This window comes from Melospiza melodia (genome assembly GCF_035770615.1).
Source record: "Melospiza melodia melodia isolate bMelMel2 chromosome 10 unlocalized genomic scaffold, bMelMel2.pri SUPER_10_unloc_1, whole genome shotgun sequence".
Lineage (NCBI taxonomy): Eukaryota > Metazoa > Chordata > Aves > Passeriformes > Passerellidae > Melospiza > Melospiza melodia.
The window spans coordinates 825311-849281 of NW_026948501.1; the positions used below are offsets into that span (position 1 = coordinate 825311).

General features: G+C 43.2%; 1 protein-coding gene and 1 long non-coding RNA gene across 3 annotated transcripts in view; one reads left to right on the plus strand and one right to left on the minus strand.

Moving 5' to 3' along the window:
- The window catches only part of FGD3 (FYVE, RhoGEF and PH domain containing 3), a 94588-nt gene extending 82794 nt beyond the window's left edge, over positions 1-11794 (plus strand). The window contains 4 exon segments of the mRNA XM_063181842.1: positions 439-561; positions 2839-2991; positions 4498-4638; positions 10397-11794. Of these exon segments, the coding sequence (XP_063037912.1) occupies positions 439-561; positions 2839-2991; positions 4498-4638; positions 10397-10621 (642 nt within the window). The 3' untranslated portion in view covers positions 10622-11794.
- On the minus strand, positions 557-23562 carry LOC134432972 (uncharacterized). Of its 2 annotated transcripts, XR_010031441.1 has the most exons (4): positions 23472-23562; positions 17168-17226; positions 7479-7510; positions 557-597 (listed from the first exon to the last, which is right to left on the minus strand). It is a non-coding gene; the product is annotated as an uncharacterized LOC134432972 (long non-coding RNA). The 2 variants fall into 2 exon arrangements; XR_010031440.1 differs by lacking the exon at positions 23472-23562 and having other exon boundaries at positions 17168-17439.
- Positions 23563-23971: the final 409 nt, after the last annotated feature.

Here is a 23971-nt window from a genome sequence, read left to right on the forward strand (position 1 = left end):
AGTTGGGTGGTGCAAAGTCCACTCCTAATACCATTTCCTTCTTCAGTCAAGCCATTTGCCCCCAAATCTTCACACCTCCTTCCCAGCAAGAGAGGGAGGTTTACAGCGCACCCACAAAGTCAACATGCACCTTGAAAGAGGAAGGGATGAGTGCTGGAAGAGAAGTTTTCTTGAGATGCCCACCTTGACCATTCCTCCACCTCTGCGCTGACAGACAGGGAGAGGAGATTGCTCTGTGGTGGTGAGGAGATGAGTGGGCAGAAGGGGCTGAGACTACATTATGTCTTCCCGAGACGCCTGATGGTTGAGCCAGCCCCCCAGCTGAGGCAAGCAGCAGAGTCATGCAAATTCTTTCCCAAAATGGTGTGAACCCCAAAGAGGATCTACGAACAATGTTGCCATTATTTTTTAATCACATACTTGTACTTTTAATTTCAGAGTGATTCCTCTAGGAAATCTTCCAAATCCAAGCGAGACAAAGAGAAACAGTCTTGTAAGAGCTGCAGCGAGAGCTTCAACTCCATCACAAAGAGGCGGCACCATTGCAAGCAGTGTGGGGCTGTAAGTATCCCGGCACGCTCAGCTCTTGGGTTTCTTCTGCAGAGACCATAGAAGACAATTTTTTGTTTTATCAGTACAGGGACTAAAAGACATCCTGGTTCATGGCAAGTCATTGACAGAGCAGGTTTTTCCACTTGCTTTACTCTCTGGATATCACGGGGGAAAGCAGCAAAACTGGTGCAAGGGTCCTAGTTTGTGCCAGTTTAAAGGCAAATTCAATGCCTCAGTGGACAGAAAGAAAGGTGGTGCTTTTTGTGGGGATGGGCATATGTCTGGGAAGGGAGTTGTAGTTTGTGTGCAGAAACAATGGCCTTTAGACAGCCTCACTTCACCCAGACAGCAGCTCTGCTAAAATGAACAGCTGAACATGCAATATTAAAGATGGTATTAAGCTACTAGAGAGCATCCAAAGGAGGGCAATGAAGATGGCAAAGTGGAGCCATGTGAGGAGCAGCTGAGGGCACTTCTTCTCTTTAGCCTGGAAAAGAGGAGGCTGAGGGGAGACTCACTGGGGTCAACAACTTTCTCTGAGGGGAAGAGGAGGGGCAGACTCTGATCTCTTTCTGTGATCTCTTTCTAGAACCCAAGGGGAAGGCCTGAAGTTGTGTCAGGGGAGGTTTAGGGTGGATGTTAGAAAGAGGTTCTTCCCCCAGAGAGTGGTCAGGCACTGAAACGGGCTCTCCAGGGAAGCAGTCAGAGCACCAAATCTGCCAGAGCCCCAGGAGATTTTGGAAAACGCTCTCAGGCACACAGGGTGTGATGCTTGGGGATGCCCTCTGTGGGGCCTGGAGCTGGACTTGGTGATCCCCGTGGGTCCCTTCCCGCTCAGCACACTCTGTGATTCTGCGTTTCTTTCCCTAAAGAAATGTTGTGCAAAAGTGTTTTCCTCCTGCTTGAAAAACCAAAGAAAATCCATCCCAGAGGCTGGGTTACTGAAGGCCCTTAGCCACCTCCCCTAGAGCCATTTATCAGTGCCTGAATTCCCTTTTTTTTTTCTGTAAATCAACTATGCCCAAGATGAGATGGATTTCTGCAAAATTATTTGAAACCTCATTCAGTGTTCCTAAAGTAACTAAGAGTAATGTTATTTAAATAATATTAGTGATTTGAAGTAGAGATAAATTTTCAGCTGCAGAGAGATCTAAATGTATAGTTAAGGTGTTAAAGGAAACCTCAGTCTTAGCAACTGAAATTAAATTGTGGAGGAGGCATTTCTACCCTAGAGTTGGGATTTTCAGTCTTCTGGGTTTGCTTTTATTAAATCATGAAATACATTTCTGGGGGTTTAAAATATCCCATTGCAAAGTCAGTGCCACTAAAGAAATGAAATAATGGCTTTCCCCCAGGAACAAAGAGATAACAAGAAATACAAAATGAATAATTTATCATTAAACCACCATTTTTTGTGCAATGCCTTGTGGTGTGGCAATAGCATTCGAACGAAAGAAGTTAATTTTTCTGAAGGAAAGACTATCATGTTGCTAAAAATGCTGCCTTGCTTTTGTTTGGGTAACACTGCCTGAATTAAGGCAGTCTTCTTCATATAGTAAATATATAGTAAACAGTGAACCATATAACAACATATATGTGTGCTGTGGGTTTTTGGTTATTATTGTACAGAAAGTCAGAATGGATGTCCATCAGGCTGACACCCTGGGAACAGTTTGTCTCCCTGGAGCAGGTGTATTAGAGACAAATTTTTAGCATGAAAACAGGTTCTGGAGCTGAAGATCCAGCATTGTTTCCAAGCACTGGTTCCTTGGGCCCAATGTGTTATTGCATGCTGTTGGCAGCTGGGATAGACAAATCACTTTTAATGGATAATATATTGGACTATGTTCTTAAAATAGTTGGTACTTTCTGGATTACTCAGTTCTCCAGGATGTCCTTGATTGATGAGGAGTGTCAGCCACTTTCATTCTGAAAATGAGTCTTTCTTAGACCATTAAAAAGCACTAATTGCTTTGTCAACTTAAGCTCTTTTTGACTTATAAAAGCTTGTAAGAAAAGGCAAGAAAAGCAAACTTGCATGATGTTAGTCATACAGTATCTTCCCAAAGACATAAGTTTTCCTTAATTTGGTATTTTGGTATATGGCATGGGATCACAAGCACATTAATTATTAATGGAGGTAGACATAGTGAATATTCTATTGGTCTCTCTATCTTACATTTACATTAGCTTTCATTGAATTTTGCTTTACTAACAACCATTCTGTAAGTCAATTTCTTTGATAAAGGATTGTGCTTTAAACATGACACCACCTGTCTGTTGCAGGTGATCTGTGCAAAATGCTCTGAGTTCAAGCCCCTTGCAGATAACAGCCGCCATAACCGCGTGTGTAAGGAGTGTTTCCTGCAGCTCCCAGCCAGCCCCTGCAGCCCCGGCGTGGAGGCAGCTGGGGAACAGAAGAAAAGACTAGCTGCAGAGGTACGGTCTTTGGCTAAGAAACCTTGTGAGACTCTCTCTTTTTTTTAGTGTATTTAGGAAAAGCTAATCAAATTAGTTTTCTTTTCTGCCCCACCATGGTATTTAATCCTCTGACCTATAAATCTTATTGAACACGCTTGCAGCCTGGATGCTGTTTGTAGATGGTAAGCATTCATCATAGGATGCTGATCACACATGGATGCATACAGGTTTGGCAGCTAAGCTTCAGCTTCCCAACTTACAAAAAAAAGGAAAACCCTCTGACTTCTTTTTATTATGGTGTATTTCCAATCTTGAGCAGTGCATAGTAACTTTTCAAAAAATAAGATCTGTTTTTTCACTTTTAATTCCATGTAGCAACTCTGTTGCTTGGGGGCTTTGACAGTTTTGTACCTAAACACATCCAAGATCTCAGCAATAGGGTGGGGTAAAGCCACAAGTCCCCCATGGCATGAGCTGCCAGGTCTGCAGAGTGCAGTAACAGTTCTGGATCTGGAAGCTGACCCCATCAAAACCTTCAGATATGGTATCAGATAGGCAGGAGGTTGGAATGAGATGGTCTTTACAGTCCCCTCTGACCCCAGCCATTCTGTGGTTCTGTGATATATGCTCCAGCTGTGACTACAGATTGTGAGCTCTTTATGGGTGCCAATACAGCCTGTGATATCTCATGACAAACTTTGCAGCACTATTTCAGTGCAAACCTGCACCTACACAGGAAGAGAGAGCCCTGTTGATCTGAAAAGCTGAGAGGCAAACCAATGAAATGGGACCCATGGCTTTACTTCAGAAAGCAGATTACAACAAAATGCTGTAAAAACCCAAGGACAAGTATCATTTTTTCCCTCCTCTACTCAGGCTGCTAGTTTTTTTGTTAAATCTTCAAAGGATGAGGTAAAATGCAAGAAAGCCAGGGTATAGAAAGAAAAGATCAGTCAGGCTTTTTCTTTCCCTTCTATTTACATTAAACTTTCTTAACAAGCTCAGTAGAATCTGAAGAGATTGCCACTTAACAAATGTTATTAGCAGCTGCCAGAAATCTTTGGAAGGCTTCTGTGCAAATCCTAATGCAAACAGGAATTTTGATTTTCTTTGCTTCTTCCATTTATTTTTTTTTTTTTTGCACTCTGATTTGGCTCCACCATGCACCAGAGGTTCTGTTAATGAACCCTTTGCATTAATTTGAAGTCATCTCCCAGCCTACTTTGCTAAGCAAGAAATGAGGTGCATCATCTTAATTACCATTTTCAATTTACTGGGTGGAAGTTGAATTTAGCTTCATGTCTGCTGGGAATGGTGGTTCTGCCTCTGTTGCATGGAATTATGCTATTTCTTAATTGTATATAATAATTATTAATTTCTTATTTGGTTTTGGCCTACCCAACATTTGCCCTCAAGTGTTATTTGACTCTGCACCACCTGAGTATTTTATATTTAATTTTAAGTATTTTGCATACTTAAACATAAATGGAAACAGCTCTGTTTAATTTTTTCCCCATCATCCAGAAGCAAAGCATCCTTGTGGCTGAAAACAGCCTCTTCAGCAGCTACCTCCAGTTCCTTGAAAAAGGGAAGACTTGGAACAAAATGTGGGTGACCATCCCCAAGAGTGAACCTCTTGTTCTGTATCTGCAAGGAAGCAGCCAGGTGAGATGGCATTCATGAGGGCTAACACACAGAAAAAGAAAAGCATAAGTTTAAACATGTCGAGCTGAGAAATGGGTCAAAGGATTTGGCTTGGTTTCAACAACAGAACTGAATTTCCTATTCTGGATAGCACAAAGCCTCAGAGATTTTAGGTTACACCTTGTTATCTGTACTTACTGCTGATACCATTGTGAGCAAATATTAAAGCTCATTGCTTTTTCATTCAATTTTTTTAAAAAAGAGGACAAAACAAGGATAATTAGGTTATGCTTTAGCTTTTTTAAGCTTTTATACAGGTGTAATCAAAGGTTATATTAAGCTGTCATTAGGGAAAGCACTTTCCTGTTAAATATATAGAGCTGCAAAGGAGGCTGGATATTGCAATTGCTGGAGCTGCTGGTTCAGGCGTTTTTTTTTAAACCTAGTTCTGGATTGATGAGATAGAGGAATTTGTGAAAATGTAGATGTTCTTCAGCCTGAAAAATTATAAAGCTCCTTGTCATAGCATCGTGGGGTTTTATCTTTAATGGAAATACTGACATTTATAAAAGTTTTTTGTCTCTAAATGTACTGTTGAAGCTAACTAGCATTTGTGTGTGATGAAAATCAAGGGATGGAAACATCTATATCCAAACCAGAATATCTCTCATGCTTCCTTAGCACTGAAGAACAACAATGCTGAAAGGAGATTCCCCATATCCAGTTTTGCATTTGGCATTTGACACATTTATACACAGCTTTGTTTTATCGCCTCTGTGGGATGGAAGTAGTAATGGAACTGAATTCAGCCAGCAATTACCTTGCTGTAGTTGTAGCGATAAAAAGGTTTTCTTTTTATTAGCGTCTGTTTGTGGCTAGGATCAGTCAAGGAAATAAATTTTCCCTGTGATTTTATAAAGCATTTCAGAGTAAAGCTCACCCTTTATCTGATTGACAAATACCACACCTTGTCGTTAGAGCTGTGTTCATTTTGCAGCCTGTCAGCAGGAGCACCTCTGGCTTTTAGAAAGTTTGTGTAATGTTTGAAACATAGTGCTCCCAAAGGCTGAAAGCTTGAATCTGGAGCTTCATGCCCCTTGGCTCCATCTGTGGTTCCAGCCCCGCAATGGGTAAGCCTCCAATTTGTCCTGCAGACAGCGTGGCTGAAATTATACATTGGAAAAGCAAACAGCCTCAAACAAACAGCCTGGCTTTCTCTGGAGCCAGGGTCTGGAGAAAGGAACAATGCTTTCAAAAGCCAAGCAGAGAGAGCAGCTTTTTTCAACTGATGCGCAAGCTGTGCTCAGCCAAGGGCCAGTGCGAGCCCTGCATCCACACAAGCAAGCCAGATTGCCTCACACTTGGGCAAGGAGAGCAGGAATAGAGGGAGAGAAGTTTAAATTCTTTAGCCTTCCTCACACAGAAACATGTGTCATCTAAGAGGTGGTGGGGGGAGAGGTTGGGAGGAAGCAACACCCCTTACACAGTATGATTGAGAATTTCTCTTACTGCCCAACCGATTGTTGCACTACAGCACAAATAATAATCCATGGACATAAATCACCTGCACTCAGTGCAAACTCAATGATGATTCTGCAGGCCCCACCTGACAGTCATGCAAAACCACAGATGGAAGCTGGGGGAACTTCTCTGCTTCAGTTGCTGTGTACTTTGTCCATGTCCTGCCAAATTTGATCTTGAGCCTCTGCTGATATTATTAGTGAGATCCTATTTTTTTAGGGAAAAAGGGTGCCTTTGGCACTGATTGTCAATTTTATGACAGTTAAATTTAGAGGTTAGTGTCCTCAACTATTTCAGGGGTGAGAGAATTCTCCCAATAAAGTATCAAGAAAGCAAAAGAACAAGGTTTATCTTACATTCCAAAACCAGCATTTACTGTCAGGAATGAGACTATAAACAAGAAGTTATTCCTTTCTTCAAGAGCCTGCCATTCCCATTTGTATATTTCAACTTGCATCCAACTGCAAAAAAAATTTAGGAAGTGCTATTTCTTGATATTAATCCAACATTCTTCTTAATTCTGGTTTACACAGGATGCACCAAAATTCAGGGGAAAATCTCTTCCAGAGCTTCATTACTGGTGTCTGAATGTCTGGAATCAGTTGGGAGCCACTCATATGCTTAAATATTCTTTTCCCAGACATAGTTCTTTTTTGCATAACCACCTCTGTGAATCTCACAGACCTCTTTAGACCTGCAAAGAAGCATTTCAGGGCCTGAGATGTGTCTTTTGGGAATAATATTGCCAACAATACTATTAAACTCTTGAAACATAGAGTAAAGCATGACTGTAGAAGTTTGAAAGTCAGGGGATTATTGTTAAGAAGAACAGAAAGAATAGAGAATAGCTGCCTCTTGGGAAGAAGGAGCAAACCAAGCTGAATCTGGAGCTTTGAATACAGTGAAAGCTTCTTCCTCTGCGCCCCTGGCCCTCATGCCAAAGAAGGGATGCCAATGCAGGTACAAACCTGACTCACAGATTTAAAATAGCAAGAAAACTGCTCTTTTTACTCTTTTGTTCCAGGAGAATGAATTAATCTCCTGAGTGTTCACAGTTCAAGTCTTGTATAAGACTTCACACATCAGGTTTCCCAGTTTATTTAGGTTTGGGAATCATATGAATTTGATTTGTCCTCAAATGGAGTCACAATTTGTACAGCTGTTTGTCGTGCTCATCTCAGTGAAATTATAAGAGTTTACTTATAAGCAAAGGCCACTTCAAGTGTAAGGAGCAGCAGTTTTAAGATAAATTAGTCTTCTCAAGGGCTCCACCTGGACCGTGTGCCTCTGTTGGCCTTGTAAAATTTTCAGCTATTTGCAAAGCTCTGACATGAACTTACCTGAGTGAGATGTGCAAAGGCTTCCAGGATAGCTGAAAAAGTAATGGATTTTGAAGAAATATGAAGGGTAAAACTAGTATAGCTAGAGCTGTACTAGTACATTAGCTATATTTATTTATATATCAGATATATAGCTATATTTATATATCTATCAGGTCAGGCTTGATCCAAGAGAAAATTTTGCTTTATAAAGAAGAGAAATTTTCCATTCATCATGTAAATGTGATTTACTTTTAGAAAATAAGGGAGTAGCTAAGTTTGAAATTGACCTCAGGGTTTTTTGAGAAGTTTGGGGTTTTTTGCTTGCCTGTTGATCCTGTTTAGTAGAAGATTTACCTTGCCCTACAGTAAACTCTGCTTGCCCTTTTATGGTTCTGAAGATCACAGGAGTCTCTCGATGACTTGTGTAAGGTTGGGGTTAGATCATGAGTGGATAAGGAGTAGAGTTTGGGTAGAAAAAACCATGGATTTTCTAAGCCCACTTGGAAGTAGGAGGTGGATCATGCCGTTGGTGGGTCATTGTTGTCCAAAGGCTTATACACTGCAAAGAACTGTGCAGTGCCAGAGGCATGTCTGTATGCAGGGGTGCCTGAAACAGAACTGCCTGTCTGGTGGCACTGAGTATTCTGTTCCCAAATCTTAAACCCTGGATGCTGCAATGGCTGTAACAAAACAATAAATACATGCTGCTCTAATGACCTAGGCAAATAACCCATTTGTGTTGTGCCGCTGAGAGCCAGGATGAGTGCACAGTGCATGTGATTGCTGACAGTATTACACATCCACTAAATTTTTATCTATCACTCACACTATCTGAGGAAAATTATTGTAATCAGCCCTAAAGTGAAGCTCTTTCAGCACTGGGTATTTTGGTTTGATGAAACACCAGTATCTTGCAGTTGTACTATGTTGCACACAGAAATATTTTTTTTAAATACAGTCCAACCAGCCAAATCCTGTAGGCTCTTAAAAACATGAATTTCATCTCTCTTATAAGGCCTGTAAATCCTACTTACATACTCAGTTTAAGGCTGGAATTCCTCATGGGTGCATAATAGCTGCTGGATTTGCTGGGCTTCAGGTAGGAGGGAAGGGCTCAGTGGCAAAGGACATGCACGGATGCTGCTGGTCCCAAAAACAAGTCTGGACTGGGGGTGGGGTGTTCCTCAAGGCCAAGTGCTTCACCTTTACCTCTCAGTAGTACAGCTTTTCAGAGATAATGTAAATCCCTTCCTTTTGGATCAGGCAGGTACAGACAAAGTGTCAAGGGCAGCATATTAAGGGAGGATGCGAGACCAAAGGCAGACTGCTTAATTTGCCTATGTCTGCACATGTTGGGTAGGTGCAACACGTACAGTTCAAACATCAATTTGCTCCTACAGTGCACTTTGTGGCTACAAATAATATCATTTGTCACTGTCATGGGCAACCTACAATTTTCCATTTGACAAGTCTAAATGTCTGCTCTTCCAAACCAGGACCAGTGAAACAGGCATGGTTGAGCATGCATGTGCTCTTGTGCATTTGTGTTCATCAGTCTTGTGTTTGCTTGCTTGAACAGTGCCACGTGTGCAGGAGCTGCTCTGTACATGCCAGTTCCTCTGCATGGGCAAGACCTTCCTGTTTTTAGGGATGTTGCTGTGGTTTCAGGGAATAGAAACTGGGCTGCATTTAGGACAACTAGTTACACTCAAATGGGAACTGAGTGTAACTTTAGTGTTTAGTCTAAAGCTGCCTTAAATCTTGTTGAACAGTGCTTGATCTTCAAACAATTGGACTCTGGCATTTTTGCATGACAATAACAGGCAATAGATGAATAAATCAAGAAGCCTGTATTGATAAACTATTAATTAACTGTGATACATTTTTTACTGTATTTCTTGCCAATTTAGTTCATGTATGTGTCTGCATTAATGTGAGCAGTTTTGATACTTTAATTATTTTAGACAAAATGTGGAAAAAGTAGGCAACTTTTTTGACCATTGTTCTCAGAGTTTTGGTCCTCTTCCAGATTTACCAAGTCATCTGCATTTGGTGTGGGCTGACAAAAGAATGAGTTTGCCACCTCTCTGTGGGATGCTTTGTTAGCTGTGGTATGGGGCTGCAACACAAGCAGCTGCTACAGAAGGTGGTAGCTTTGTACAGATGCTTGATGCCTATGTGATTCAGACTTCAGTTTGGGGACTCATCTTTAGAAACACTTTGCTGGGAGCAGTTGAAGAGGTTGCTTGGCTATGGCACACCTTGCCTTGCTAAAATATGTCTTTCTTGAGAGATTAGGAAAGGAGTTGGTTGATGCTCAAGATGTGACTGTTAGAGAGCTGTATTGCTCCTTAGATCTGTGAGTCAATCTGGCTTTGAAAGCATGGTCAAGAATTTGAGCACTGGTTTTCTTGACATCTCCCAAAAGCATCATAAATTACTGAAAATCAAAAATTGTCTTTTCTGTCAAAGACTTTTCCCTTGCCCTTTAGTTGCCTTGGTATCTCGCAGGGTCCAGCTTTGCTTAATTGCTTCCTTTTAACCAATCCTACAAAATATCCCATGATGTTCAAAAGGGACAACATCAAACTCTTCTAGGCTGGCTCCCGTTGCCTGTACCTAATGCAGAGGAAGTTTTGTAAAAGGCACACGCATAAATTCTATGAAATTATATGAAAATCCCTGGCCATATTTACTGTGAAAGGAAATCAGTGAAGTAAGAATGAAGCACCACTAGGTCATTGCTTTTTGCTGGTTTAAGCTGAGCAGTCGGTATTGCCTTGTCCCGCTTCCTTCATTGCAGCGCTGAGCGAGGAGCTGGGACTGCGTCTGTGTGCTTCCTGCAGTGTGTGCCTGCTGGCTCCATGCACTGTACCCTCCTCCCACCTCAAACTGCATTTCCTCCTCAACCCTTACATTTGTTTTCTCTCCTTTAGGATGGACGAAGCCCACGTCCAGTCCCTCTGCCTGGCTATGAAGTCAGTTTACCAGGTTCTGGTGAGAAGTTTGATCTGAAGCACGTTTTTAAGCTTTGCCAGTCCCATCAAACTCTCTATTTCAGTGCAGAAGATGAAGAGCTGCAAATGAAATGGATGGAAATTCTCACCAAAGCTGCCAAAGGAGAGACTGAGGATACAGCTGAAGGGCTCAGCAACCCATAGAGCAAGTTTCATTTAGTTTCTTTCCTACATGCTATAAACCATCACTTGAATTTGGTATTCATGGCACTTTGGGATCTATATGGCTTTATATTTTCATGTGTCTGCATAGGAAGTTCAGTGGTTTCTCAACTTTTATTGTACATTTTTCAAGTACAGTAGTTACCTGCCATATATTATGTTAAAGAAAGAAGTAGTTATAGTTGTTGGTGGTGTCAATGCTGGTTTTAAAACAAAAGGCAAGGAGCAAAGCATTAATTTTAACAAAGGTAATGGAAAATCATCAGTCTTGTTTTCCTAAATGTATATTTTCCAGTCCTTTTGATTGCTGTTGAGTGCAGGATGTGTATATTCTGTGATTAGTTCTATAAATGCTGCCTTTTAAGTTAAATGTTGTAAAGGCTTGTGCTGGCCACTGACATTCCATTCTCTGCCTCGCCCTCCCGGTAAGGTCTTTGTGATGTGTGAGCAATGTACTGAGTATTTTCCTGTTGCTAAAACCATGTCTCTGCTGTTTTGAGATGAGCTGTTCAAATGACAAATAGTGTAGAAGGGACTTCTAAAAATGACTGCAAGTGGTGCAGAACAGAACATTAAGAAGTTGATTTTAAGCATTTATTATATTGATTGCTTTCTTCTGGAAACAGTACCTTCCTTCCTTCTATTGGAACCCATTTTGATGTAAGTGAACAAACATTTTATACTGCAAACTGGGTTATGATCAATAAACAAAAACATTTTTAGTACATACCATACAAAAAAGTGACTTTTTTGTTGTATTGGTTAATTTAAGTGGCCTAGATTTTATTTATATAATTTGTAAATAATGTTTCATAAGTATTTTAAGAATTTTTAAAAGACCTCAGCTAATTAACAGGATTTATTACATAGTGTAAGAGATATTTGTATGAACTGAATTTGTAATTTAATTTTCCTGTTCACCTGTTTTTGTCTTATTTTCAAACATAAATGCTTATCTATTTAAATAAAAATTCCTGCAGTTAACTCCTGAGCCAGATTTCCTAGGCACAGCAAAGTTTAGGTCAACATTTAATATAGGTTAAAAAAAATTATAAAAGTCTAAAACAAACCAAAAAAAAAAAGGCATGTTTGTTCCTAGTCGTAGTAAGCATGTAGTATCGATCAAAATGAAATAAAATCTGTCACAGTACTGTATTTTTTAATGGTTTGGTTTAACTTTTGTTTCCTCTTCAGCCTTCTACATTTTCTGATATTGATAGAGAGGAATAAATGCTCCATACAGACAGAGTTTTTTAGGATTGTTGAAAATTAGTGATCTGCATCAGTGAATATTTTTCAGACCTACAGAAAAGGACTTATCCTTGTTTGGGGTTTGGTTTATTTTTTACATTGGTGAATAAATCACATATCTGAAGTCCATGATGATAAAAAATTATAGGCCATGTATTTAATTATCTACTGGAAAATTTTCTTGAGACTTGCATGTTTCTTCCCTATCCACCCTCTCCCAACAGTCTACACAGAAAAGACTTCCTGAAGAGTAGCTTTTACCATGAAAAGGAATTTTTTCCAGTGTGTGTTATTTCTTCTCCCAAGCTTCCTTGAAAATGTAATGATGTAGAGTGCTTGAAAATTTACTCTTTTAGAAACATTTCTGGTTTGGAGGTGAGCTTTTTGTTTGTTTCTTTGTTTATTTACAATGTACTAGCATTCTCTCATTCTATGATTTTAAGCAAATCAAGGGAAATGTGCATAGTGAGTACATTAACAAACCAACAAGCAGCAATGCAAGAGCAAAGCACCCTCAGAGAACAGCCCTAGGCTACAGAATGCTGTTGTGGGAGAGTCTCTCTTGGTCGGCATTGACTGACTAGCACAAGGCCCCAGAATACAGTGCTGCTGTGAAACCACAATCAGGCTCTGAGAAATCACCACACATCTCTGAAGGCTTGTCCTAAATTTACAGCAGGATCTAATCTCTTCCAGATCAAAGGCTGGAGGGTTAGGACCTTTGTTTCATTCTCCTTCCTCATCTTCTCTCCTTCGGAAGGAAGTAGGAACTCCCAGAGCTGAAGAAATAGGTGTTGCTGACAGTATTTGTCATAAAAGCTGTAAGCTTTAGACTTTCCTTTGTCGTAAAAGCTGTGCTGCTTAGCTCAGCCTGCTTCTGTGCAGAGGGTTAGCACAGGGATTAAGCATCCCATAAATACTACATATGCCTTCGTATTAGTGCATAAATAAGATTTAAGCTGCTAATAGCCCCTTTCTAGCTCTGCATAGAGCTGAATTATATATGCTGCCCATGGTGAGACCTGAGAAAAAAAAATTTAAATGTGGCTGCAGCAGTTAAGTTCAACCAGGGGACTGAATTTTGATTAAGTGGGGATTAAAAGCACAATACCCATAGCTGTGGTGTCCTGACATCAGCAGATTTCACAAAAGATGCCAAAATCTCACAATAAGCCAAGAAGCTTCTCTGTGCATGAAGGATGTGGCCTGTGGAGCTGCACCAACAAATCTTCTCCACTTTGCTTGCAACCATGAAGTAAAACCCACCAGGTCTTTCTGATTCTGCCTATCAGGTCAAGGCACTGGACCCTGCCTGCCAGATAGACACAACATTCTTGCTCTGAGCATGGCTGGTGCAGAATTAAACCAAGCTGTGGGGCTCTGGGCTTTTAGGCACTGCAGGATGCCAAAGTTCTGCTGTGTTTGGGAGCTAAACCTCACAAATCTTGAGAGAGCTTTCTTGGTCCTTCCCGTCAACAGCTGGATAAACCTTTCCTTTCCTTTGCTTCTCCAGGAGCTGCTGTCTCTCCAAGGTGCCCATCATCTCTTGCCTAAATTAAACTGATGTCTGTCATTTTTTTTCTGTAAATTGGCAATCACAGATAAAGGGTTTGAACAACCCTGGATTTCTTTCAGGAAGATTTCATTAACAAATCAATTAGCTGTATTTAATCTCATTCCCACAAATTTTTCATTCTGAGTGTTTATTTATTAATTTTCCTATTAAAATGTGGTGTTATGCCTTCAGAAAGAAGAGCTGGTAAAGGCAAAAATACAAAGAACTGGCAAGAGAAAAAGGCAGTGACAGAGCAGACAGACGGGGCCACTATCCAATTATTTATTTGTTTCCTGGAGGTGGGATGCATGTTGGTGGGTGCCTTATTTTGTAGATGGTGAGAAAGTGAAGTGATCAGGATGAGGAACGACATTGAACTCTGAGAAACACAGCATTCCAGAAATTATCTGGATCCAGTTGATTCACCTACATCATATCCACCTACATTTGAGCCTTTGGTACTGTACAAGCAATACCTGAGCTCTACCGCTGTCATCTTTGGACGAGACTCACTGTCAACACCCAGACTACAGAAAATCAAAACAGTCAGTTAAGAGTTTTTATTTGAAATCATTGTCTCCATTCAAAATGATGAAGAAGGAAGTTGTGGTTTTGCTAAATGATGTGTGGCCTTTTAATATCTCTGGCCCCAAATTGCTGATGGGTATCTAAAGTATCAGGGGTATTGTGTCCAGGGTCCATCAGGGGCAAAGTCAGCATGGACAAATCTACTAAGAAACAGGAAAACTGGGAAATCTGCTGTGTCTGCTGCAGACCATCAGCTCCAGGGAATCTGGGTCAGGTTTTCACAGAGGCAAATGGGACTGATCCATTCAGATGGACTATTTATTATTTGCCTTAATCTCTTATAAAAGGCTAGATTTCAGTGTGCTCATTTGGTTTACTCATCTTCCAGCCTCCGTTGGCTGTGATGGGTTACACAGGGGTCATTGACTGAGGGTTTAGGAGAATTAGTGCCACCATATCAATGCCTGGTTGTGAGCAAATGAGGGTTTTTGCTAAATCATAGAATCACGGTATCGTATGGATTGGAAGGGACTTTGAGATCATCTCCTACCATGGGCAGGGACATCTTCTACTATCCCAGGGTGTTCCAAGCCCCAGTGCCCAACCTGGCCTTGGACTCTCACAGGGATGGGGCAGCCACAGATTCTCTGGGCATCCTGTGCCTGGGCCTCACCACCCTCACAGGGAAGAATTAATTTATTTCTTAAATCTGAACCCCATGAGACCTCACGAGGTGAGCACAATCATATACATGTCTGTAAAACTGCTTCTAAAGGTGATGCAAGGGAGGGAATCCCAGATCTTTTGTTTTCATGGAATTCCTTGTCACTGACAGATGCTCACAGCTTCTTGAGAGAGAAAGATGACAAAGCTGTGAGTTTCTTGTTTTTTGCTGAAGCTGCTCAGAGAGATAAAATACAGCAGAGCAGTGAAAATGGGGGATATGGTTTTATGTCCATTATAAGCATCTTCAGAGACGGAACAAAGTAGTCACTGTGTGCTGGAGCACACTGAGACTGTGTGTATGTCCCTCTCCAACACTGATGTGGAGATGAGGCTTGTGGATTTGGGAGGTGAGCACCTGTACCTGTGCAGAGCACACAGCTTAGCCAGGTGAGGAACCTGTCTCCAAAGCAGATGTGAAGGAACATGTGTGACTGCCAGCTGCCTGATGCTGAAAGATATCCCAAGCTAGAGATGGCCTGGCTTTTAATAACCCCGTAGAGGATTTTTGACCTAGCACTTAGCCAATGATATTTTTCACTGTAATTTTTTTTTTTAATATCCACAATATCTTGTGTCAAAGAATTCTGAACCTAAACCCCACTTTGGCTAGAAAGCTTCTTCCCTTTTTTGAATCTGTAGTGCTGGCACCTTCCAGGTCTGGCCTGGGAAGCAGCACTGAACAGCTTCCCTGTAACCTTCCTCAGGACCCTGAGCTTGCACAGAACTCTCCTGGGTCTTCTCAGGTGTCTCTTTCTGTAACTAAGGAGTCTGTTTCTTTGTTCCTTGCTGGGTAGCTCTGATCACATTTGTTTCCCCTCCTTGAGTCTCTTTTCTTTGGCCACACAGGACATGAGGTGGGTCAAGGGCAGATGCTGGGGCAGGGGATTTTTTTTCTCACATTTCCATCCCAGACTGTTTATATCTGGGGCAAAGAATACTTGAATATTCTCTTTTTTCAGCATCTTGTGCCATTTTGACTGTCTTGAACAACAGTGATGTGCCAGGGCTTTGCTGGTGGGCAATACTTCTCTTGTTCAGTCCCTTAAGCCAGCTGGAAGAAGAAATACTAACCAATATCAGTTCAGTCTGTTTTGAAGTTGATGCTGGACATGTGTACGCATATCCTTCAATCACTGCCCTTTGCTAAATGAGCAAACTAACAATGTTGCAGAGCATCTGTGTAATTACATTTGAATGCACCACTCAGAGACCTTGACAAATCCATTATGTGAATTGAAAAGTGCAAAAGGTTAAAATAAAAATTGCTTAATAGAATTGCAACAATATAGTATTTGCAGGGATCCCCATGGCAGGGAGGACTCCATCTTATCATAAGGCTAATTAATTACTTTATAATACTATATTATTCTATATTATATTACACTATATTATATTACATCTAAACTGAATCTGCCAAGCACTCAACTGCATACAACTGCACAGCATCTTTTGACTGTCAGCCAACAGTCCTGACACACACTCACTTGGCCCTGATAGGCCAAGGAAACAAAACATCACTTTGGGTAAACAATCTCCATATTGCATTCTACCTTTACACAAACACAGGCACAACAAATGAGATAAAAATTATTTTTCCTTTCTCTGAGGTTCAGAGAATGTGAAACCCAGAAATATGCTTGGGAAGAATTGTGCCTTGCTTTTCTCTGTGAAGAGAAATGTGGTGACACAACAATCCCTTTAAAATTTCACTGAGGAAATGCAGAGCTGTGAAAAGTACTGAGCATCCACCATAAAATAAAAGAAATCTTTATTTGCTAGAATGGACACTGGGCAGCTCCTTGGCTGGTGTAAATGGATGGATTTAGTTACAGCTCTCTGTTAAATTAGCTGAGGATCTAACCATATAGTTTTGTTTGATCTTTAAGCATTTCTGCTTCCTACCAAGATTGAGATAGTCAGCGATTTACAGCACAGCTTTTGCTGTCCGTAGATGCACAAGAAACTTGAGCAGGATGTCTGCTCCACATCTGGAGACAAGACCCAGCAGGTTTTCATTGGTCTTGGCTTGCAAATAGTTAATGTTCTCCCTCTATGGTGAATTTCCCGCCATTCCTCCTAGCACAGAGAAAACCTGACACTACAGTGTTAATCCAATAGCTGCTAATTTTTTTTTTTTTTGCCTGAGACATCAGTTTTGTGTCAAATTTGTAGCATATTAGCAATTCTTCCCTGATTTCTGAAGTATGCAGTAGGTTTAGGATAATAATGCATTTCTATAAGTCTGTAATGAAATTGTCACTCAGGAACGGTACACTAACGCTTTACTATGCTCCTTAGAGAATTCTTCCTTTTGCTGTTTTGAAAGGATAAAAGCAAATCTAATATGCATCTCATGCAAGGGTCTAAAGCACTTGCTGGTGTCGCATGAGCTCAATCCTCTTCTGAGTTATGCAGATCAGATCCCCAGGATTTGATCACACGTGCCAACTTCACCACACAAACCTTACCAAGGCGCCGTGGTTCAGGACAGGTTCTGAGCCGGTTCCACCAAGTGAGTGGTGTTTCTCTGAAATGAGGGAAATTTACTTGATATTCACCAGGGTATAGAGCAATAAGACAAGGGGAAGCAACTGTAAACTGAAGGAGGGCAGTATTGGACTGGATATTAAAAATAAATTCTTTACTAGAAGGGTGGTGAGGCCATGGCACAGGCTCCCCAGAGAAGCTGTGGCTGCCCCATTCCTGGGAGTGTCCAAGGCCAGGCTGGATGGGTCTTGAAGCAGCCTGGGCTAGTGGAAGGTGTCCCTGGCCAATGTAGGGGGTGGAACTGGATGGACTTTAGGGTCCCCTAACCATTCTGTTTCTGTTTGCTTGAAGTTTATAAAATATAAATCTCATCTCTGGTAGAGAATTACCAGGTATAGAATGAATATCCTGACATTTGTAAAAAGTTGATATTAGGAGAAGGAAATTAACAAATCAATTTGTAAGGCCATGTCTGCTTAACTGGAATCGTTCTGATTAGCCTCAAACAGTGCTGGAGGAGATAGCTTTTGTGAGTGTTCACAGCAACATTATATCTTGGACTGAAGACACGAATGCTTGTTCTCAGAGTGTTTGTTTTTCCAAGCTACTGACAAACAGAATGTGTATTGATGCCACTTGGCCTGTCACACTGTATTTATTCATTTCTATAAAAGAAGGAACAAAAATGTTCCCTCCTCAAATTAGTTTAGCATTTCAGGCTCGGATGGGATATATCTGCTGTGTTTTTCTATACTGTGACACTGGACTGCACTTAATGGTAATACAAGAAAATAGTTCCTGGCTGTGGCCCCAAGCTGAATCCACCATCTCCCTAACACCTACTAGAAACAAGGAAAACACAGTGGAGTTTGCAGCAAGCAAGCAGGTCACATGAAATCAGCCATGAGCCATCTTAACACGAGCACAGCAGAGCTCTGTGCACTGACAGCCCAGGGGAGTCACCAGAAGAGCCAAACTGGAGCTGGGCATGGGCATTCAGCGTGTCCTTGGCAGAAAGGACTCTCCAGGTCACTGCATGCTGTATTCCCTGGTACGGGACTGTGGAAGAACAGAATGTAAGAAAATAAAGATAGTGCAGAAGGTAGTTTCACACCTGAGGAGTTGCAGCTGTACTAATCACAAAGATTAGGGACAGGCCTGCCCTTAATAGACCACAGCTGTGTCCAATAAGAAGACAAGTGCTACAAAAGAGTGGGTTAGCTCGTGGAGGAGAGAGATGGAGTTTGTTGGTTGTGCTGTGAAGAAGGAGTCAGTGTTGTGGGGAGATACCCATGAGAAATCACTGAGAAGGTATGGGAGCTTCACAATATGATGACAACAGTTGGTGACCCTCACATGATTCTGACATGATCCTGAGGTGATTCAGGTAGAGAACTGTAGAGAGAACAGTAAGGAGGTGATCCTGTTGTGGTTTGGGAAAAAGGACATAAATAAGACAGTGGAGTCAGGCAGACCAAGAGCCTGAGAGCCTAAAAATCCACATGAGCTATAGCCAGGCAGACCTGGGAGCCTAGAAGTTGGGACAATGTATGGGATACTACCCCCTGTCCTGTCCCTCGTCTGTTCCAATGGCCTGGAAAGGCTTGGGATGGCCTTGGGGCAGCCCACACTCCAAAGGACAAAAGGAGTCTTCAGGTTTTTCAGTCTTCGGTGTTGTTTATTAAATCTTATCTACAATATTTTCCCCCGGCCCGACAGAGGTCCGCACAGCAAGCCAGCCATGAGCACACTGAGAGCCCCCGGGGCGGTCACTTATCTTTATACTAAAAATTACGTATAAGATATTTACCTTTTCCCCCCAATACTTTTCACCCTTATTGACAAGTGCACATCCAGTAAGAACCAATCCCAAAGTGCCACCACCACCACTGAAGATGGATGACAAGAAGAAGAAGAAGAAGGACAGGACACGCCCTAATTCCTCCATCTTGTCCCCATAGAACCCCCCTGTACCGAGATTCTAAAACCTGTGTTTCGCATCATAATTAATCTATCCCTTCACCATTTATCCCCGTGTGATCCTCCCATCCTCATACAGGTGTTGCGTCCTGTGCATGATCAAAGTCCAACCACCAAGCACTTCTGGCAACATTCCAGGACCTCCGAGCCCCCCAAGGGTTGTCTCGGTGACTCTGCACATCAGGACTGCTGTGCTGAGTTCCCACAACCCCCAAGAAGAAGAGTGCTGGCTATGAGGAGCAGACGCCACACACTTTGCTTATTTGGTGCATTGGAGCAAGCCCTGTGCCCGCTGCCCAGGTATGGCTGCAGTCCAGAGGGGACCCAGGACGGTGCCGGGTCCCCCCTGAGTGGCAGTGTGTGCAGCAGGGCACAACGGCAAAGGCGCCACTACATGAACAGACAGCACGTAAGAGAAGTTTTCTAAAACTGTATCGTGGCCATCTCCACAGTAGCCTGATGTGATTGGGGATTGGGCTGTAGGGCGAGGTGCAGCCAGAGAGGGAGCCCAGCACAGCACTGAGAGCAGCTGGGGAGGCTGCCTGGTCCAGACCTGACGAATTTCAACACCTGGAGCACAAGTGAGCCGCGGGGGACACAATGGGAAATAACATATCAAGTGAAGAATAGATTGTTTCATCAACATGGAAAACAGAGCAAGAGAGGCTTGAGGTGGCCAACTAATACAACAAAGAACTGTAGAAGGAAGAAGAGAATTATTAAAAGAGCAGTTGGAGCTGGGGACAGAGTAGCTCCATCATTCAGTATGGTGTGTTCGTTTGCTGATGAAACGTGCATTTTGTTTGTGAATGGCAACTATTAATCTTTGATTAGGCATAAATGTAAAAGTTTATATTCCATAAGCATAAGTACACTCGACAGATACTGGATCGATGTTCTTCGAATTCTATAGCTATTGATAAAATTATGTAACTGTTGATTTGTTACTATCCTAATACATAGCCTTTAACTTATTCTTGTGAGTTGCCTTTAAAGTTGTACATCTATTGATATTGTCAATATTCTAGAAGTGTAAGTGTAAGAGTTTCTGGTAATATGTAATGTAAGTTTGAGTAATAAATCAAGGTCAGCACACAGACACGTTCCAGAGTTAAACAGAAATTACACAAAAGATGATTGTACTGGGTTTACTATCTTTTGCAAAGGGCCCTGCAAAAGATAGGAAACACATTAGTTTATTAAAAGCCTTAGGTTGTTCTTGCTGTGACATGTTGCCTGAACATTTGTATACTCTTAGTCCTAAGTGAGATATGTGAATATGTTATAATATCAATTTACTCAAACATATCTTTGCAGAGATGCTGCAACTTTGTAATTAAAAGAAAATGGGGAATTGCGGAGGGATAGAATGCAAGAAAATATAGTGCAGAAGGTAGTCTCACACCTGAGGAGTTGCAGCTGTACTAATCACCAAAGATTAGGAATGGGCCACAGCTGTGTCCAATAAGAAGACAAGTGCTACAAAAGAGTGGGTTAGCTGGTTGAGGAGAGAGATGGAATTTGTTGGCTGTACTGTGAAGAAGGAGGAGTCAGTGCTGTGAGGAGTTGTCCATGAGAAATCACTGAGAAGGTATGAGAGCTTCACAATATGATGACAACACAGGACCAGGTTGGTTTCTTCCACACTGGAGAGCATCACTCCTCCCTGCTTAGAGAAGCCACACTTTATGCCCACATCTATCATAAAATCACAGAATGGTTTAGGTGGGCAGTAACCCCATGTCGTTCCACTCCCTGCCTTGAGTGCTGTGTCCAGTTCTGGGCCCCCCAGTTTAGGAAGGCCATGGAGGGGCTGGAGCGTGTCCAGAGAAAGGCAGCAAGGCTGGTGAGGGGTCTGGAACACAAGTCCTCGGAGGTGCAGTTGAGAGAGCTGGGGTTGTTGATCCTGGAGAAGAGGAGGCTCATCAGTCCTCATCACTTTGTATAGCTCTCTGACAGGAGAGTGCAGCCAGGTGGGGGCTGAGCCCTTCTCCCAGGCAATCAACATGAGGATAAGATGAGACAGCCTTAAGCTGCCCCAAGGTAAGTTTAGGCTTAACATAAAGAAAAGATTGTTCACAGAAAGAGTGCTTTGGCATTGGAAAGGGCTGCCCAGGAAGGTGGTGGAGTCACCATCCCTGGAGATGGTTAAGAAAAGACTCGACATGCTACTCGGTGCCATGGTATGGTTGACAAAGGTGGTGTTAGGTCATAGGTTGGACTAGGTCATCTCAAAGGTATTTCCAACCTAGTTAATCCTGTGATACTGTGAGTGAAGCTTATAGCTGGGAGAGGAGGAAGAGGCAAAGTCGGGGGCAGAGTGAAGCCATCTCCCTGGGCCAGCAGCACACCACTGATCCAGTAACGGCAACAGAATGACAACCCACCAGATCATTTCATGTCATTTCTAAAGTTCACATTTTTCTTTCAGCAATCTAATTGTTGAGTTTTTAGCTATCACACCTGTGCATGTGTGATCTAACTAAACAGAAGCTGAGGCTGAGAGCTAATATTCTCCATTTCAAGAGTTACAGAACAAGCAACAGAGTCTGCCTAAGGCTCTGAACAACGTAGGCAAACCCAGGAGTCGCTGCCTGGGTCTGAGGGGCTGATGCTCTGCTGAGCCAGCCTCAGCTCCTGAGGCTCAGGGAAGGAGGGGGTGGCAGCAGGGCCAGCCAGGAGAGGAGAAAGGGGATCGGCTTGCTGCTGCTGGAAAGCTGCCATCACCGACTGGGATCTGGGAGCACGTCCCTGTTTGGGTGGCCAGTGAGTGGCAGGCAGTCCCTGTCTGCTGCCTGCAGCTGTCCAGGCAGCTTTGCTGGGCACTGTCACTTCAGTAGTCTTGTGCCCTTGGCATGCCTGGGGCTAGCTCCAATAACTAGGATTAAAAGAAAGGCAATGTCTTAGGGCAGTTTAGTGAACTCCAACAGTTAAATAATCCCTAAGAAAAAGCAGGAACTGTCTGGCTGAGGCTGCATGGCTTCCCCTAATGCTCAAGGTGAAACCAGTGGCATTAAAAATTATGAAAGCACTCACCTGCAGCTAGGGAGGTGAGTGATGTTCTGGGGTGTCATGCCACAGGGCTGCCTGTGGTGTTCCAGGACATGTGGAGCAAAACCAGTGCTGTTGCTGATTTGCTTACAAAGCAAATCTGAATGCTGCCATGAGGTGAGTGGAATTCAGGTGCTGTTGCTGAATTTTCTTCTGTAAGCGCTTGTAAGGAAAGATTTGACTTGCTTGTGTACACTTGCGTTCAACTTGCATTTGTAACAGCAGCTGCAGGGGTACTGGCTTACAGAAAAAAATACTTCTCTGTCTTTGGTAATCCTCTGGTTTCACTGGACTTGACTGGAGGAGCTTCAGTTTCTTTTTGACTTCGATTAATATTTGGCATTACTAGAAATACAAACCCAATTCATAAACTGCAGCATTTTCAAAAATGCTGGTGTTTTACTATAATGTGACCAAGAATTACTTTATGAATGTGGTTTAGTGGTAGAGCTAGAAATAGCAATCCCTTATATCTGCAATATTCCTGAGGCCTCTCTGACAGATAAGCTCATAGCTCCAGTGCTATGGCCAGCAGCACACTGAGCTGTTACCATTTCATGTGGGCATGATCCTGCTCTATTTGATGTTTCCAGAAGAGCCTTAAGAGGTTTTTTAGTCTATTTGGGTTTCGAGTACCTTGGAATTTAATCTCTCTAATCTGTTCCTGCAGACTATTTTTTCCTTCTAATTCCAGGTGAAAAAAAAAATGAGAGGGTATAACAAGTGGGGGAGAGTGTGAATAGCTGCAGTGCTTGGTGTGGGCCCCAGACTATAGGCTCAGCACCAACATATAGAGCTTCTTCAGCAGAGCTAGTTGTTCCTCCTCTTGTTATCTGTGGACACAAGTGCAGACCATTAAAGGTGTTTTTTGGATCCACTGCCAGTATCAGCAAATCAAGGATCTCAGCCAACACTGCTGAGACTCAGACTCACTATGGTGATGCTGCAAGTGCAAGTGGCAGGGGAGACATGGCCAGGATGTGACAAGCACAAAATGACACACGCAGCATGCACAAGGCACTTGGGTTTTGCCAAGCAGCCTGTGCATGTTTGTGTGTGCCACCCAGCTCTGGACAGGATGATGGATCTGGGAACCATCCACTGGGCTTCCTTGCAGATCCCAGTGAAAACAAACACAACTTGGTAGACCATAAACTGGATGTATGTGAGAGATTCTGCTCCTGGAATATAACCACATAAAGAGCAGTATACTGTGTTTGCTAGACTAGACCCATGAAAACCAGACCGAGGTACCTGAGGCTCTGCAGGTCTTGAGCACCAGCCTGGCTGCATCGGGGGCTGATGGCAGGCAGGAAGCAGGGCAGGCGGCGAGGGGCAGGCGGTCTCTGGCCGCCCGTGGGGCGCCGCGCGGGCCGGGCAAGGGCCAGGCCGCAGCCCGGGGCCGTCAGGGCACGGCGCAATCCCCGGCCCCGGCTCGGGCTGCGCGGGCCCCGAGCGGCCCCTCCCTCGCCCCGCGGCCCCTCCTCCCCGCCCCGCGCTGCCGCTGAGGGGCCGCGGGGCGGGCGCCCGGCGGGGCTGCCCGGGATGGGCCGAGCCGCGCTGCTCCCCCCGGCCCGGCCCCGGCGGAGGGCGGGCGGGTGCGGGTGCGGGTGCGGTGCACCTGCCGGGCGGCTCGGCGCGGCGGGGCTCGGCGGCGCTCGGCGGAGCCATGCCGGCCGCCAGCACACCCGAGCTGGACGCGCCGCGCACCTCCGCGCTGGGGCGGGACGGCGGCGGCCCCCGCGGATACGCAG